At 43.9% G+C, this 18,334-nt stretch overlaps 1 protein-coding gene across 4 annotated transcripts in view; it reads left to right on the plus strand.

Moving 5' to 3' along the window:
* ZNF827 (zinc finger protein 827) overlaps positions 1-18,334 on the plus strand; it is a 146,264-nt gene that overhangs the window by 37,746 nt on the left and 90,184 nt on the right. For all 4 annotated transcript variants that reach the window (XM_039876027.1, XM_039876026.1, XM_039876025.1 and 1 more), the window contains 2 exons: positions 882-1,054; positions 6,665-7,145. In XM_039876027.1, the coding sequence (XP_039731961.1) occupies positions 882-1,054; positions 6,665-7,145 (654 nt within the window). The remainder of the gene's footprint in view (positions 1-881; positions 1,055-6,664; positions 7,146-18,334) is intronic.

Genomic DNA, 18,334 nt, shown 5'->3' on the forward strand with positions numbered 1-18,334 from the left:
CCCAAATTGCAGAGGCTAGTGTGGTACTGATCAATATAAATTGACAGACCCGAGGTATAGGAACACGGCATCACAGCAGAGACCCTCTCCTATGAGAATGGTGGAAGAGAGCGTGAGCTTAGCTTTCCTTGGAAGAGGTAGTTGGTTTGTTTCCTTTCCTGAAAAATTGAAGCATGTGTGGCTGTAGTTCTTTTCAAAGTCAGCAGTGAGGCCCAGTCACAGTGCAGAGGAAGGCAGCACATCTCGTTAGTGGCGACCAGAGGGACATAAGAGGGTGAAAAACCCTGACCTTAAGACCCCTTGAGAGCTAAATTGGCAGCAGTATCTGCTCAGGCCATAACTAGACAAGTCAGAAGCAGGGACCCTAAAATTTGTCTCCGCTAGAGTTTGGTCTGTGAGGTTTATGATGGCTATTTGGTTTTCAGTGGGCTGCAGTGCGTTATTCTCTGTCCCGTTTGATTTCTTTATTTCTCGCCGTTTTCTGAGTTCAGGAATTCATGGATGGACTCAAGTTTGGCAGTTTCCTTCAGGAAACAAAGCCTTTGAATTGAGGCTTCTCAGCTGAGCAAGGACAGGCCAGGCGAAGCCGCCTTGCAGATGTCTTCCTACGTGTGGGATGGCCTTCGGAAGTCAGATTTTCACAAGGCAGGAGGATCGGAGTTTGAAAAATGGAACCCAGATGGAACTCATGAGATGAACGTGGGTTTTTACCTGAAGAAAAGCAGTAATAAAACTTCCTCATGGATAAAGTCTTAAGATTGCCAAGAAAAAAATATCAAATCATTTTTAATGTTCTTTATATAGCAATGCATGTGAATTAGTGCTAGATACAATGTGCCTTTTGTTTTCCTTAATCTTCCTTTCTTTCTCCTTCTTCCAAGCCTCAGAAGAGGAAAGCGGAAAGCCTTTCCAGTGTCCAATATGTGGTCTGGTTATAAAAAGGAAGAGTTACTGGAAGCGGCACATGGTGATTCACACAGGTTTAAAAAGTCATCAGTGTCCGCTCTGTCCATTCCGGTGTGCTCGCAAGGACAATCTCAAATCCCACATGAAGGTAAGCCAGTTGCGGGCAGGCCTCCCGATGAGGCTGGCACAGCCAAGGCTCTTGTGCATAGTCTGGAGGCTGCTAGGCAAGTGAGGGGCCATTGGTGGACTCCACGGGTGACAGTGCTCAAGGTCACAGAGTAGAACGCAACCCAGATGACGCCCCTTGAAAAGGGCCTTCATGTAAAAGGCTTCACATTCAGTTTACAGCCAAGAGCCTAAAGGCAGAGAGAAGAGTCAGTATTTGAATAATATATGTTGTGTAGAGCCATCCTTTGGGAAGTGGCAGCCCGACCTGGCCTTGCATGGCGACGCATTTCTGGGGAGCTCACAGAAGCAGAGAAAGTACAGGAAGGGCCGCTGGACCTGCTCGTCTTCCTAGAGACACTGCCGCCTTCTGCTGCTTACAAACCCAGAGGAACACCCAGAGAAACACCCAGAGACACCTTATGGGAAGTGTGAGGACGCTGAAAGACACCTGGGTGTCAGCTTTAGTCCCATGGGAGGCTTGAGGCCATACCTGACAGGACTGAGTCCTCCCTGAGGTGGTCAGTGTTTGAGCTGTCATCATTCCCAGGATCACACTTACTAAGCATCTAAGGACATTGTTTTCAGGGTCTTACTGCAAACAGTGGAGGGCTTGCTCCTGTAATATAAATACATAGAGCACTGAGTAAAGTCTAGGTGTCACTATTTTGTGAGAAGGAGGAAAACTTAGTAGTCTAGAATTTTTTTAGCTGACCCCATTAATACTAAGAGTTTTGTCTGAAATTCAAGGAGGAGACTCAAAAGATCAAAAGAGCATGGGCTTTTGAATTTGATAGATCCTCATTTAAATCTTACTGTGCAATTTACTAGCTAAGTGGCCTTGACCAAATGAGCCTTGAGACTCTTAATCTTCTCATCTGTTAAATGGGAACAATGATGTTTGGAAGAGCTGTTATTAATATTTAAGGAGATAATATTAGCAAAGTATCTGACAGAATAGTTGTTTAATTTTAATAACTCTCATTTAACCTAGGTAATAACAACAATTGTTTTCACTGATATTTTTAGTATGGTTTGGCTGTTGACATTGTTTATGCAGTTTTTACTTTCCTGCCATAAGAAGTATGGTACATAGACATAATTAAGATATTTGCTTTTTTCTAAATCTTGTAGTCTAATCCTTCTGACTAGATCAGTACTCACTGTTCATAATAGTAGCCCTAAAATAAATGTGATCAGAAGGAACGTCTGTCTACTGACTTTAGGAAATGGCATAGAAGAGTAAAAAAAAAAATAAATCCATGATATAATTTGTTTTCTATAATTTGCCTTTTTCTCTTGGGAGTATCATGCCCTTTATCTTCAGAATCCATTTAACTAGGAGTTTTGGTTGGTTGAATTTCAGCGAGCCTACTTAGTTTTTACTTTAACCCTCCTCATCCTCTATCACCTCTTCCCAAAGTGAAATCTCATATTTTACACCTGCAGAGTGGATTTCATTAGCAGGATGAGGCTTCAAAAGAAACGCCTTTAAAACTAAAATTTGTTTGCATTACTATGTCCTACGCTGTGTTCAGAGATCAGGTCTGGCAAATTTAAAGCTTCAGTGAGCAGGAAACTTGCATCTCGCCTGACACCTTGTAAGCTTGGTTTCAGCTCAGGGTCACTTAAAACAACCTATTTATAAACCCATGGAAAAAAAGCTGGGTTTTCAAGAGCAGGAACTACTGACCCTGAAACTACAGGGAGATGAGTTGGGTGCCTTGATGATACAGACGGTCGGCCATGACAGTGTTACAGATGAGAACTGCAAGGGCTTTGCGGGTCACGAGGTCTTAGAATGCTTTCAGAACAAATCAATAACCAGTACGATAAAGCAGTTGTGTGAAATTACTACTTTATTCAAACTCATTGTGTCCTAACCTGTTGAGCTATGACTGGAGCTTTTGATAAGGGAAGTGTGAGAAGGGCTCATGCAAGTTTAATTTTATCAAATGGTGTAGTGTTTCTTTTCTCTGCTCTACACCTCCCTTATGGGCCTTTTAAAATTCTTTACAGAATTTGTGGTTTTACTTTTATTAGACGTACTTTAATTGTGCTAAGTTTTGCAAGTATAGCCTGTATAGAAATATAATGGCTGTGGTCTTAGGAATAGATGTCTTCTACTGGGTTCACCGGAGACGACAACTATGGAGAGATTTTCTAAAATGAATTCTGCCTAAGAAGTGGGGGCAGCATAGCCTATAGATGAAGATCTCAAACTGTGTGGTCAGAAGAGCCTTAGTTAGAATCTCAGTTCCATGACTTTCAGTGGCTGTGAGACTTTGGGCCAATCATTTAACCTCTCTAAGTTTCCATTTCTCTCTGTGGAGATAATGATCATGTGATCTATCTCATGCGTTGTTTATGAGAGTTAAATGAGATAGTAGACATAAGCCACTTAACAGAGTGTCCAGCGTGGAGAAACACTCAGTAAGTGTAGCTAATATAGTAATTATTACCCAAAAGCCGTCTGAATATATATTACTGTTTACATTCAGAAATAAATTAGTGACATTACTCTAAAATACATTTTATTGCTTTTCTCTTTTTGAGACATGTCTTTAGTGTTGAGAATTTAGAAAAACTCTTGAACAAAAAGCATTAAAAAAATTGACCCTCAATCTCATCACACAGAAATAACTGTTAGTACCATTCTAGTATATATCCTTCTATATTGATTATATAGATTAATATTTAAGAAAAAAGTGGGATTCTACTCTATTTGTTCAACAAATAGAGTATCAACAGTGTTCCTACTGGGCGCTAGGCCCCGAATGCTTTTCGAAGCCTGCCTTTCCTCCCCGACATATTGTGCAAATGTTTTTATGAGCAGCTGCGGAAGGAGATGTAAATGCCTCCAGCTTCCTCAGGGTTATCTTAGATTTCCATTAAGTCTTTTACAACTTTCCTGGATGAGTGAGCTGACATGAATTCAACGCGAAATTCACGAGCTAGAATTGAGCAGAAAAGGCGAGGAGGACGGCTAAGACAGAGCGCTGGTGAGTAATAGCGAGACAGGGTACACGTGTCAGGGCGCGAGCTCCAGTCATCTGTCGCCCGCCTTCTCAGGCGCTGTGACTCTAGGGTAAGCCCCTTCCCTGCCTGGCCAGGCCCCCTGGGACGGGGGGGAGGGGGTGGAGTAGGTGTTTCCCAAGGCTTCCCTCACGTTCACTCCACTGCAGGAGAGGTACCTAATGATGATGCTACAGCGCCTTACCCCCCACCTTTTAAAGTGGGCGACGTGCTCCTGGTACGAAATGACCAGTCGATAAGGACATCTCTACGTGGCCTGGAAAGAGTGACGTGCTGTAGATGAGCGTTTTTGTTTGTTTGTTTGTCTGTTTGGTCATTAGCAGACTAAGGGATCTTAAAGCCCATGTTAAAGAGAATAAAGGCTAAAGAGAATAAAAATTGTAAGAGAAAGTGCTTTTCGGTCAGGAGAGAAGGGGAGAAACTAGCTGGAGCATGGAGCTCATGCTTCCCCCTAAGGCCAAGTGCTGTAGATAGCCCCTGTGGGAAGATGTAGCTCAAATAAAATTATAGTGGGAAAGGCAACATCACATCCACTGTTTTTCCTTTAAACGGTCACTAATTTCTCCACAACTACATGCAGCAAGGCCAGGACGTGGTGGAAAAGAAGCCACATAAAATCCTTGCGTGGACTCTTTTCCATGCAGGACCACTTTTGACTTTAGAAATTGGGCTCGTGCTCTGTGTTTTCCCTTCTTCCAGAAGCTGCTTCCGGAGCTTCTGTTCTTGGATTAGCTCCTCTCCTCTCCTGGGTCAGTAGATGGAAGGACACTTCTGCCACGGAATCTGTCCCCCGCACTGCTCCCAGGGACTGCGGAAGCTTTCTGCCTCGTGACCTTTACCACCTGGTTCCAGGGCATGCCTTGGGCAGCACCTGTCACGGTCTCCTGGGGCTGTGACCTGAGGCCCCACCGAAGTGCCTGCCTCTGCGTGAATTGGGTGGAAGACGTGGTGGGGAAATCTTCGCAATTCTGTGAGAAAGCAAATGAACCAGTCAGCTCCGAAGTGAACTCCCTGGCTTGTGAAAGAGCAGAGAGGGGCAGTGTTCACAGCCAGCGACAGCGTGCGCCCCACCCCCTCATCCCCAGCCCCTCTGGACCTGGCAGAGAAAGGCTTTAATGAGCAAGGCTTTGCTGCAACTGAATTTAAGTTTATATGGTGATTTCTGTTGAGAAATTCATGCTTTCATGCTTTGGGGAGACCCAGAATCTCTTCTCTTGTTTTTTTCAAAAAGCCACAGTGGGGTGCTGTAGCGACAGGATCTCACCATTAATGTTTAATTTCTTTGCTTTTGTTGGTCACTTAACATTATTTAAAAGTATGCTTTGGCTGGTGAATAATACTTTTGGATTGCATTCAGAATGCATAAACAGCTGTAGTAAAACTTGCTGTCTTGGAAAGGAAGTCTATACAGATGGGCCAGGTGGTGTAGTGGATTAACAAACTAGCCTTTAACCTTCCTTAGATGCGGGTTCAAATCTCACTCAGATCACCACCGAAAGATGAAACGTCAGTGTCATTTTGGTTTTAAATTCCAATCACTGACTCGTTTCTCTAGATCATACAACTCCCCAAATTGTTTGGCCCAAGTCTACACAATTGGCAGTTTCTACTCAAGGGAGGGCCAGTCCTGAAATAGCAGGGTGCAGCAGGTCAGCGCTGAAGTTCATTGGCAGAGATGAAAGGGGAAGTTACGAGCTCGTGAGCACCTGCCAGCTCGAAGCCTTGGCTTGGGCCCATGCAATGATTTCCTCACTTTTTCAAGCACTAAATTTGGTAATGACAGGAAGAAAAAAAGTTTCTCTCAAGTTTTACAGGTATATGCGTGCATGCAGGACCGGAACTGGATTGAAAAGTCTGCGTTCTTTCTTTCCAGACATCAGAATCTGAGCGTGGTATCCCCACATTTGAAAGCGCTGGTTTCCTCTCACTGAGAACCCTCGGTGGGGATCCGACCGGGGTTTTTCCCCACTCTACTTTCTTCTAATGTAATTTTGCTCAAGCCACTCACTCCAGAGTCTCGATTTCCCTGCCTGTGAAATGGGAATACGGTCGAAATGCATTATTTTTCATATTCTTCATTAAAATGCTAGAGAAGCATTTTGAAAACTGAAATTATGTTTGCAAAACATAACTAATTCTCCGGCTGGCAATAACTGGGTACGTGCAAAGCGTTATCATTATGAGAGGAGTTACTTGACAGGTTACCTCTTTTGACCCCTAATTAGTAATTATGTAAGTCGATATTCTCCTGGGTTTATACTAATTTTTTTCTGAAGACATCGACTAGGATCAGATGACTAGACCGTTGAGAGGATTCCCCCGCGAACGGCCTCCGCAGGCAGACGGCATCCTCGGTTGTGAGCCTGGCTCTGATAACGGACCCGCTCTATGTTTAGGGACAGCCCCATTAGCTGGAGCCCAGGGATGAAATGCTCCTCTGGTTATTTTGTTCCCGGGCCAGCCCCCTGTGCGCTGAGGACATTGCCGATGACCTGCGTCTGCGCGGCAAGGCGTGCGGCGCACGGTGGACAGCTCACTCTTCTTGCTTCCTCGTCAGGTTCACCAGCACCAGGACCGGGGAGAGACCTTCCAGTGCCAGCTATGCCCTTTCACTTCCTCACGCCACTTCAGCCTGAAACTCCACATGCGCTGCCATCAGCACTTCCTGAGGACAGAAGCCAAGGTGAAGGAGGAGATCCCAGACCCAGATGTCAAGGGATCTCCCCACCTCAGTGACAGTGCCTGCCTGGGGCAGCAAAGGGAAGGAGGAGGGACAGAGCTAGTGGGGACCATGATGACGGCCAACACTCCAGAGAGGACTAGCCAGGGTGGGGCTGGCGTCTCGCCTTTGCTGGTGAAGGAGGAACCCAAGGAAGATAACGGCCTGCCAGCCTCCTTTACCCTGAATGCTGCCGACAGGCCGGCCAACCACACAAAGCTGAAAGACCCGTCCGAGTATGTGGCCAACAGTGCGTCAGCATTGTTCAGCCAGGACATCTCTGTTAAGATGGCGTCTGATTTTCTCATGAAGCTGTCAGGTACTTGACTAGGGTTGTATCCTCTCTTTCTCTGTCTCTCTCTCTCTCTCTCATTCCCTCTCTACCAGTATCCTCATCTGTGAAATGAACTGGCAGGACCAGGTGATTTCAAAGTCCCTTTAAATTCTAATAGTCTGCACCTTCATAAATGTTCTCCTTTTTTTGCAGTCCTTTGGGAGTAGGTATTGCTGTGGTTTGGATCTAGAAACAATAGACATTGTTGATTTCCTTCTGGTTTTTCTCCTTTATGGGTTCTTGTTGTGGGGGAAAGGTCACATGGTGAGCCAGGTTGGTGGCAGTTCTTTGTGTGACCTTGGTCCCTATTTCCCTCGTCTCTGCATGGAGTTCTTTAAAGTGCTTGTATGGAACCTCTCATTTTGCATTATTCGAATTCTTTATTTGTTTTAATTTGAAAGCTTTTTAAAGGACGCGTATACAGAGACAACCATTAGGAATTAGAGACTTTTAAAATTTGAGCAAACGATAAAGATTATCTTAAAATTTTTCTTCCAATGGAAAAGTGTTCATTTTGGTAAAATATACCCAACATGAAATTAACCATTTTTTAGTACTGTTCTTTGGCCTTAAGTACATTCACGTTGTTGCAGAAACGTCACCACCCTCCGTCTCTGCAGTGTCTTCATCTTCCCGAACCTAAACCTTATACCTGTTAGATGATAACTCCCCACTTGCCCTCCCCCAGCTCGTGGCAACCACTCTTCGGCTTTCTATCTCCACGAGCGTGACTACTCTAGGTACCCCGTGTACAGTGGAATTGGCATTTATTTTAAAAATTCCTTTGCAACTTCCCCAATGCCATTTGGAAAGAAGATAAGGTACAAGTTGTAAAAATTAATTCTTATTCATTGATATCACTTTCGCCATCAAATGACATGGGATGTTTCTTTCAGTTTTTGTCTTTTTTTTTTTTTCGATTTCTTTGATTAAGTCGTCGAGTTGAAAAGAGGACATAGAGCCATGGAGGGAGGCTGTTTCTCCTGACTCTCTTTTGGAATGATGAAACATGTCCTGGGATTGTGCTGCTACTTATTACGTTTTTAAACGTATGATTTTACATTTTAGAAGCGACGTGGAGGGTGGGGAAAGGTTGGCTGAGAATTGGTTCTGTCTTGCAGTGAAGACGGCAGTCCCCATGATGGTTTCCAAATGCCATTTCAGCTCTTTGGAGATTGACAATACCCTTTTAAATGGAGAATAATTGGTCACCGCCTTCCTTTAAATGGACTGTGAGTCGCATTTCACTAAATGTCATTGCCAGGTGAATTAGAGGTTGAGCGTCACCCTGAAGACCCTGTGCTCAGTGACACTTCAGTCAGGTTTCTCGCAACGTCCCCGTCACCCCAGATCTTTGCCCCTCGGGAGTGCATGACACTAGTTGGAAGAAATGAGAAAAGGTAAGGGATGGAAATGAGGCGTCACAGAACTGAGCGGAGCGGGAACAGAGAGCAGACTGTTAGGGGAGGCGGCCCACCCTGCGCTGCCAGGAGGTCCCGCCCTGGGAAGGCTCAAGGCCCAAGAACTAAACTGCATCCGACTCTGGCTCAGAAGAGCACGGTTCCCTCTCTCCTTCTGGCCTTCTCCCTCTCCCCTCAGGGGAAATGGGCTTCTAGACATGTCGACTTTTATATGGAAACATTCTTGAAAATGGGGAAAGCTCAGGCTTCTAGTGTCCCTGTTGCTGCTGACCCTTGAGAATCTCCCTTGATGGTTTCTTCTGCCAATATAGCAAAAGGGGCTCCTTTTGGGGGGCTCTTCAAGTGTGTTCCCAAGAAATGGAATGCGAATGCCACCTTCACTTAACAGAGCTTAGAAAGGGAGACTGTTCCTTACTTAACAAATGGGGAAACGAAGTGGGGGCTGTAACCTCACTAAGGGATTACTCCCTTCCCTCCACAAGTCCAGGAAGTTTTCAAGCCTGCAGGAAGGCGAGAGGGGGTGAAGGAAGGATTGGATAAAACACTTGGTGTGTGAGACACCACTCCTGCTCGGCTCAGCTCTGGGTGCCCCACATCCAGCCGTAGCTAACTCCAGCCTCAGTCTCAGGGAGCTTAACTTAAGGCTGCGGCTGCTGAGAGCCAGAATTGCAAGCAGGAGGGACACCAGCAGAGAAGCATGTTGGTAGGTTGGGGTGAGACTCTGCACCAAAGCCTTATGTTGTGATCTGTTTTCTCGATTAGCTATTGATGGGGACTTGTTTACAGTTTGGCAGTCGCAGTATTTACCAACTGATCAATTGGCAGAAGAAAACGGATAACAAATGCACACTATTTATGCAAAAGGCCCATGCAGTTATTTTATGGTGGCTTACTAGAGGTCCTGAAACCTGACTTGTGTGCTCTGTTACCTAGCAACCTGTTATAAAGTCACCGGGGAGTGAGATGCATCGGTAATTTTGTGTGTGTGTGCGTATTTGGATGTAAATGTAAACTTGGTGACTGTGGCAGTGCAGCCCATGGGAGGAGAAAATACGTTAAAAAGAGAGAAATACATTTTCTGGAGGGATTTTGTTTTTAAATTCCACTAACTCTTTGGTTGGTCGGGCCCTATAATTGATAGCGGCTGTCACTGTGGTGCTGTGCCTGGCTGTGTCTGTGGCTGTGATCCCAGACCAAAAGGCCAAATCCCAGAGAGCTGCGGCAGAGTTTCTAGCTCTTTCCTTCATCAAATGTAGCGCAGTAGTGGTGAGCATCGGGCCTTGTCCCTCGGCGTCATAACGGCGCCATTGTTCTTGCGACGAATTTTTGAGCTGGGCTCTGTGCGTGCACCTGCTGGGCTGCAGGGTGCAGCTGTTTGTGGGCACCGAGTCTGCGAGTCTCTGTGCCAGCCACATCGCTGTCTGCAGAACTGGGGGACAGTGACAAATTCAGGCGTGTACATACCTACTTGTTTCCAAAAGAGAGATGGAAAACACTTGATTCTTTCTTGCTGGGTTATTAAGAGGGGTCTTTCTTGCTCCTTCATCTAAACTGAGCAGAAAGATGACTAAAGGGAACCCAGTGGAATTAAAAGTCACCGTGGAATATGCTATTTAAATGGACTCTGAATCCTTCTCCCACCCCCACCCTGGTTTTGACATTTCCCAGTGTGTGTGAAATCAGACCCCTTCTCCGAACCATCGGCTCTTCTGCCCGAGCCCACACTTAACATTCCTTGGTCCTTCAAGAGTCATGTTGCCCCCTGGAGCCGAGGCTTCTCAGGCTCAGCCCCCCGATCGATTCCGAGAAGAGAGGGGGCAGCACCTGCTGCTGGCCTCCTGGGCCAGGGGAAAATACTTTCATAAACTTTGCTCAAGGTTTTGGCTGAGAAGGCAGGCCTTTGAGGACTACAGCCCTACGTATTCACATAGATCTTTTTTGGGAGCCAGAACACATGTGCAGATTGTCGTATGTCAGAGCAAGTGACTCAGGTGTCCCATGACCAGGGGTGTGCAGGGCCGAGGTGACCTTAGAGTGCTTAAGAGACTGCTGCTTCTGTGCCTTCTCTCCATTATCTTGTATCTAGAAACAGTTCTAACAGGCTGCATATTAAACTTACTTGTGGAGGGGTGCGTGTTAATGCCAGGGTCCGGCCCCAGTCCCAGAAATTATGATTTAATTGGTCTAGGATAGGGCCTAGTCATTGGTATTTTCTTTAAAATCCTCAGATGATTCTCAAATGCAGCCAAGACCGAAGACCACTGATGGGGGCTATAAACTTGGTACCCGGTACAGTTTTTTTCAGTACAGCTCTCTTCCCTGCTTTCTATCCTAGACCATGAATGGGGGACCTCCGAAGCATTCACCAGAGGTCCAGGTTGACGTGAATGAGAGGCCCGAGTGAGTCATGCTCACTGAGCCCCATGTTTTTCCCTCACGGGGCCTCATGACAGGAGAATGAAAAGAAGCATCTAAACGTTCTCTAGTTCGAACTAGAAAGTCTCAAGACTCATGTAGAACATCGAGGAGCTGGGCGTATCCTCACTCGAAGCCTGATTCAAAGTTGCCTGCAGTGGCCTTGCGTCAATTCTCTTTCTGAAAACTACACTTTTCAAGATATATAATTTAATTCTAGCTCTCCAAATTACAACCAAGCAGTTGACAGAAACTTGGCACCTCAGTTGTTGGCTGGGAATATCTTTTTGTCCCTGGTTTTCGAAAATAAAAGATACAAGTCATTTCAACTATTTTTAATTTGGAAACTGGCAAAAGGAAATTTATACTTTCTCCCACATTCTATTACTTTCATAAAACTGAGGCCAAAATAATTTTAACCAGGAGAGATGGACTTTTTAAAGCAGCAACTCACAGATGGATAGAAGCCGAATCGTTTTTAATTTATTAGGAGCTCAGCCATAAAATAGCAAAGGTTTTCTTGTATAAATGAAGAGGGGTCGGTGAATGGGTTTATGTCCCATAGGCCTTTGTTCTGCATTTCCATCCATTTCAAACAATTTTATGCATCTGTGGTGACAGCATGGTTAGCTCGTGCACGGCAGCTCCCGATGCTGTGCTACTTTTGTTTGTGTTGCTGGAGGAGGAAGAAGGGGAGATGCCCAGGAACCCGGGTCTTCCTTATCGCCTGGTGGCTCCGCCTGGCTTTCTGTAAAACTTCTCAACAAACGAGCCATCCTTGTGCCGTGTGGTCCCTAAGACGTCAGTGCCAATGGCCAGCGGCTTCTCCCACTCCCCGTGCTTAGGTGTCTTCCCCGACCACCTTCCTTCACATCTCTAGTTTGGCCTTCCTTTTTAAACCTGCCTTGCTGCCGCTGATCACGTGACCTGGTGTCACGCTGCATTTAGGCGTCTTATACATGCAGGCAGCCTGAACACTCTTGAAATCCTGGATTTTATTGAGCCTGGTGGTGATTCCAAGGAGAGGGAGAGTGTGACTCTTTCCCGTTTTTCAGCGACTTGCTACTCCATGAAACGAGGACTGATTTGAGTGACAGAAAGGAGCAGGTGACATTATAAGAAAATGGGACCTGGACTTACACACATGTGCCGAACTTCCACCAGAGACTTTGTGACATTGACTCATTGTTTATTATTTTTCCTTAACAGTTACTTATATAGCACTTACTCTGTGCCATTTAATGCATTTGAACTTCATAACAACCTTATAGCAAGATACTATTCCCATTTTACAGATGAAAACTAAGAAACAGAAAAGTTAAGAGACTCGCCCAAGTTTACATAGCTAATAACTGCGGAACCAGGATTCTGATTCAGGGGACCTGGCTCTGGTATTCCCTACTGCCCCCACCCCAAGCTGCCTATACCCAAATCACAAAGTAAGGAAGCAGCCGAACCGGAACTCGGCTCCATTCTCTGTCCTTCGATGTTGTAGAGTTAGCACATCTCCAGCACGGGCACCTTTCTCTGCGTGTTGTGTGTTAGACGCCATTGGAAGTTGCAATAATACTTGTAAGCTTTTCAGGAATTATTTAGTGCAAATAGAGCAGTAACAATAAGGACAACTTATGTTTCCAAAGAGCTTTTTAGTGTACAGTGTTATTTCCAAATCCATCGTCCGATAACAAGCATTAGATGAGGAAACCACGACTCAGCATAAATCCTATAAAAGGGCCGTGACCAGACTCCAGATCTTTCTTTTCTCGCTGTGCTGGATAAAGCGTGTCCACTTCTAGAATTGCCTCCCAAATAATTTTTACCTCCATCAACCCCTGGGAAAATTTTTCAAAAGCTATGTTTCTGCAAAACCGAAATCAGCTCATTTTCTTCTCTCCCTCAGAAGTACACTTTCTTCTACTTATTACTGTTGTTACTATTGTTACTTCCTCCACTATTATTATTATAAGCATTATTACTAATCAATTGTGTTTACAGTGAGCCAGGCACTTTGCCAAAACTTCATGTAATTTTCTCACTTAACCCTCTCAATGGCCCTATGGGGTTAATAATATTGAACCTATTTTATAGATGAGGAAGCTGGGGCTAAAAGGCTTCAGCTACAAGGAACGGAGCAAAGATTCAGCTCAGCCCAACTGCAAAGCCTTGGCTCATGACCACTTAATTAGCTATTACCTAATTTTTTTTCTCGGCTGAGCGAACTGGTTTTTGACCTCGTCTGCCTCACTGTTTGTTTTCCTTGGCTTTGAACCATGGCATCATTTCTAATGCATGTTAATTCAGTCACTAATCTGGTTAAATATTTTGTCTTCAAAATAGATCTACAGTTCCTCCCTTCCTGTGCAGCCCTTCCCGGCCATCACCTCACACCTACACCTTCCCCTCCAGGTCCCTCCCCGTCACCGTCTCCATCCCCAGGCCCTCCTGCACATTCTGAAGGACTCTGCTAATACCTCTGGTATCAGGCTATGGCCACCTGGCTCTTTTCTGCTGAGTAACCGTATTCCCACTCCTCTCAAGAAAAATGTTCGCGGTCTTCACCAGCTTATAGATAGATGCCTCTCATTTCCATTTTCTGCCTTTACTCATGCTGTTCCAGGGGTCTGGTTGAACTGTGGAGTTTCATGTATCATCTTCCCGTTAGATAAAATGGGGGGAAGACTTTTTCTAAAAAATAGTTAATAATGTCATTAAAGCTAAAATAACTATTTTAATGCACCTCTGACCCACAGCGGTCCTGTATCTTTGTAGAGAATTTCTAGCAACGTCGGCCCCATTCCTGTGATAGCCTCCCTCTACTGCCTGGCCTATGCAAAGACTAGCCATTCTTCCAAGAATAGTTCCCAGTTCTTTAGTAAAACCTCTTCCTTTTTTTTGGTCTTTGCTGCTCGCCCCCATCATGAATTCCAGTGATACTTAGAGTCTTTATCACCCAGGCTGGTACTTCTATTATTGCTGGTACGTTCTATTTCTTTGTTAGTCTTGCTGCTCCAACTGTTTCAAGTTGCTGTGCGGGGAGATAATGTTTCTTTTATAACACCTTTATCATTGTATCATCCACAATGCATTCCATGATGGGTTATAAGAAAACTATTACATTCTAGAAGTCAGGTTTTCAAAGGTTGTGATATTACTTCACTTAAAAAAGATTTGCGAATTCACAACCACCTCCGTAATGCTTAAGAAAGAAGATGGAATAGAGAGTGGAGGTCTGTGGAAAGTAAGCAGGCTGTTTAAAGGAAGCCTCGAAGGTTTCGAGTTACTTTGGTGTTGTCTCATGTCTTATGTTCCAGGACCTCAGTTTGTAGGGCCAAATCTAGGAACTCGGGTCTCCCACAGTTAAGTAACAAACTGTTCCACAATTTAGCAGCTCTAAACAATAACCATTTTCTTAGTTTATGACTTTGTGGCTTGGCAATCTGGGCATGGCTCAATAGGGTGCTTCTTCTGGCCTCTCCTGGGCTGACTCATCCATCTGCAGTCCGTTGCCAGGTTGGCTGGGGGCTGGCTAGTCTAGGACGACCTCAGCTGGGATGGCTTCTCTCTGCTTCCCAGGGTCTCTCATCCTTCAGTGGGCTGGCCCAGGGTCGTTCACATGGCAGCTGGGCAGGGTTCCAAGGAGAGAGCAGAAGTGTGCAAGACCTCCGAAGGCTAGGCTCGGAAATGGCCCAGCGTCACTTCCACTACCTTCTGTTGACCAAAGCAACCTCCAACTCCAGCCCAGATTCAAAGAGTGAGAAAATCGACTCCACCTCTGAAAGGGAAGAGCAGCAAACTCACATTGCCAAGGAGTGGGTTTTTAGGGAGCGGGGAACACTCTGGCCATTTAAGAATCTACCACAGCCCAGAGTTCTTCAGACTCTCTGGGTGTTCCGTGATGACATAAATCATTAAAAAACTGATGTATGAACTAGATTGTTGGCAGAGTAATTTAAAATGACAAGTTTAGCAATCAAGAGGAGATGTCATTTGGGGCAGATGGTCATGAACTTCCCTGAGAAGTGTTGGAAATATATTATGCAGTCTTTAGGCTGTCTTTTTTCTAGTCTCCAATCATTTCTCGCTATTCATACATTTCATTCTTTGGATTTAATAGTATGAATTTAAAATACAGCTTTCTTTCACATTTACTCACGGCTTGATTGGTTTTCCAGGACTTGTCCTTCCTGCTTTTGACAAGGGAGATATCCTGTCTGTTAAGTGGATTTCTGCAGATAGCTACTTTTGCTCATTATGTGCTTGCTGGGTTTGGTAGTTTAGTTCATGGAGAAAAACCTTATTTATTTATTTTATAGTTCTTGAGGCACCACTCATTGTTGTCGCCCTTGACCCTGCAGCAGAGGCTGTTTCGTTTTCCCTTTGTCACTGTGCCGATAATTGTAGAAGCTGTCATTGGGGACCTGTGCAGTGTTGGTTTGGGGACATAGATCCTTAAGTGTGGCCAAGGATTAGCTCAGGTGGGGATTAATGAGAAATAGGAGATGGTTAAAACTTAACTAAACACTAATTGTACAACTACTTAAGGCAAACTAAGTAGTTTACCTTATTGAAGAGCAAGATTTAAAAATATTTAGCTCATGTTTTAAATATTCTATTTAGATGTAATATGCTTAACATCTAAGTCATCCCCCACTATTGTTATTATTTAATTAAATTTCAGCTTTCCTTATATGATTTCAGAAGGCAGTTTTTTCATACTTAAAGTACATAAAATTATCACAAAATTCCAGATCCCCAGCCAGGTCATACATAGTTACATATACTTACAAAGGAACGTGGGTGATTATCACAGTGTCAGTCTGTAGTCTGGAGAGTAATCTTGAGCTCTGATGCTGGTTCGATCATTAACAAGCTATGTGATTTTTAAAAGGCCATATTATTCTCTGAGCTTACATTTTCTTATTGTAAAAGTAGGGAGTGGAAAACAGTAACGGTTTTCATTTTGTTTGTTTTTTAAGCAGTAAACCATTTTTTAAAACAATCTTAAGTGCACACTCAACATGTAAAATACATAGAACATGCACTTTTTAAATATAATTATTTCTTAGTTCACATTTAATACATTTATTTACTTAAAAAGTCAAACAATTAGAAAAGAGTTGCTATTTGAAAAGCACAAAATGTGAAATTAGTGTTATGATCAGGTGGGGTATAAGCAATATAAGCATCTAGTATATCTCTAAATTTATTTCTCTGATTGCAGGTTCAAGAAACAGTGTTTACATAGGGACATTGTGGCAAATGAGGGTAGATTGCAAACAATTCACCTTGTAATCTTAGGATCCCTTTACTTAAATGTATTCAGATACTTGAAAGAAGAATGTAATAATAAAAAGTTATTGTTTCAAAGTTGACAACATTTAGCAACTGCCCTCATTCCTTATTATAATAAATGGCAGAGAAGAAGCATCAACAACTTTCAGTATGCACTAAAGCCATCTATCCTTCTGTATTAACTCTTGGTTACTAGTCAATCAACTATTATTTGGAAATTTGTTTAATCTCTAGTCTCAGATTCCTCATCTGCAAAATGGGGAAATCAGTAGTACCTACTTCAAAAGGTTGTCATGAGGACCAGAGAAATTAATCCAGGTAAACACTTAGCATACCCCTTGGCCCGTAGTAGGTGCTCTATCAATGATATATCCAGATATATCTATATATCTACATCTATCTGTCATCCAAGGTCAGAAGCTTCACCAAAGCAGATATACTTATACCTATTCTGACATTTAATTTAAGGCAGTGGTTCTCAACCAGGGTATGCCCAGGGAACAGTGAGCAAAACCTGGGGGAATTTTTTGTTGTCACGACTAGGAAGTGCTATCGGCATCTGGTGGGTAAAGGCCCAGGGATGGTGATAACCTCCTACAATGGCAGGACCAGTCTCCCGTAGCAGATTATCCAGCCCAGAATGTCAGTGGTGCCAAGGTTGAAAAAGCCTGACCTAAGATATGCTGTAGACTCTAGCAGGACCGTGATTGTATAGTTTTACATGGATACACATGCACATATGTGGATTTTTTTAAAGATCGACCACTTTCTTATTAATGATAGATCTCTAACACTTTTATGATGGCAAGAGAAACTATTCCAGGTGATACATAAACCTGAATTAACAAGTTAACATATTCATGGTCTTCAGTGGGTTGACATTTTATATATAAAGCAGCCGAGGGTGCTCATTTTAAAATTAAATTTTGAATTAATTTAAAAACAATCTTAAAAACTTAAATTTAAAACAAACATCTGTTGGAACCTCTGAAGCATCTTCCAGGGTTCCTTGGAACACAGTTTGGAAACCAGTCGTCTACGGTCCCTTCCAAGTCCAAGAGTCTTTGGCTCGGCATTGGGGTGAAATAGTAAGTAGACCTCTCCCCGGTGTAGCTTTTTCAGGTAGTAGTTCAGCAGTCACAAAAATGACTAGACTCTGAGGTGAAAGAGAGCTCTGTCTTATTCAACTCAAGGAAAATGTCATTTTCCTTCACCAGAGGGAACTAACAGAACGAAAGCTGTCATGTTGCAGTTTGTTCCTCCTCTTCCACCCTCTTAGTCAAATCTTCACAGAATTCTTCCCTACCGGAAAATGTCCCTTACCTTCACGTCACACCTCACGCTTCCCATCTTTACAAAGAACGATGTTTGGTCCACTCCGTATCACTTACTTTCCAAGGCCTGTCGCCCTGCTGCTTAGGTTAGTATCTTTCTTAAAGAAGGCTGGGCTGTCCTAGAGAGAGATGCGGTGCACTTTTAGCCAGAAGCTCAGAGTCTGGCGGTTCTGTGACTTTTGAGGGGAAAGGGGGTCAGTCTATTAACCTCTTAGGACCTTAATTTCCTCACCTATAAAATGAAGATGCAATGATATCTATCTTCTGTGGTTGATGGACAGGATCAGTTTCAGTGTAACTATTCAAATGCTGGTTTTAGGCTGAATTGAAACAAATAATGGTCTTTAAAGGAAGTTCTGTATGATTTTCCTCAAGGGGGAGGTGTGCTTGGAGGGAATCTCCAGGTAACCTGATGACACCTTTGCTTTAAAGAGCAGTTTCATTTACAACTTGTTGATGCTTGCCTATTAGAATGGCTTTCCCATTCCATTCCCATATTAACCTTTATCTTGAATCCTCTGTAAATCCTCAAAAAGCCAATTTGTTTCCTCTAAATGGCAGCCCAGCTCTATTGAGTGCGTGAACTTACAGATAGATGTACAGCATTTGTAATCAGAGTGCTCAGGTCCTAAAATGTTTGGGACAAACACAAGAGAACGGGCCTTTGGGTCAGCCGGGCTTCCTCACTGTGTTAACAGTGGAGTACCTGGAA

Source organism: Pteropus medius, unplaced genomic scaffold (genome assembly GCF_902729225.1).
Source record: "Pteropus medius unplaced genomic scaffold, Ma_sr-lr_union100, whole genome shotgun sequence".
NCBI classification, from domain to species: domain Eukaryota; kingdom Metazoa; phylum Chordata; class Mammalia; order Chiroptera; family Pteropodidae; genus Pteropus; species Pteropus medius.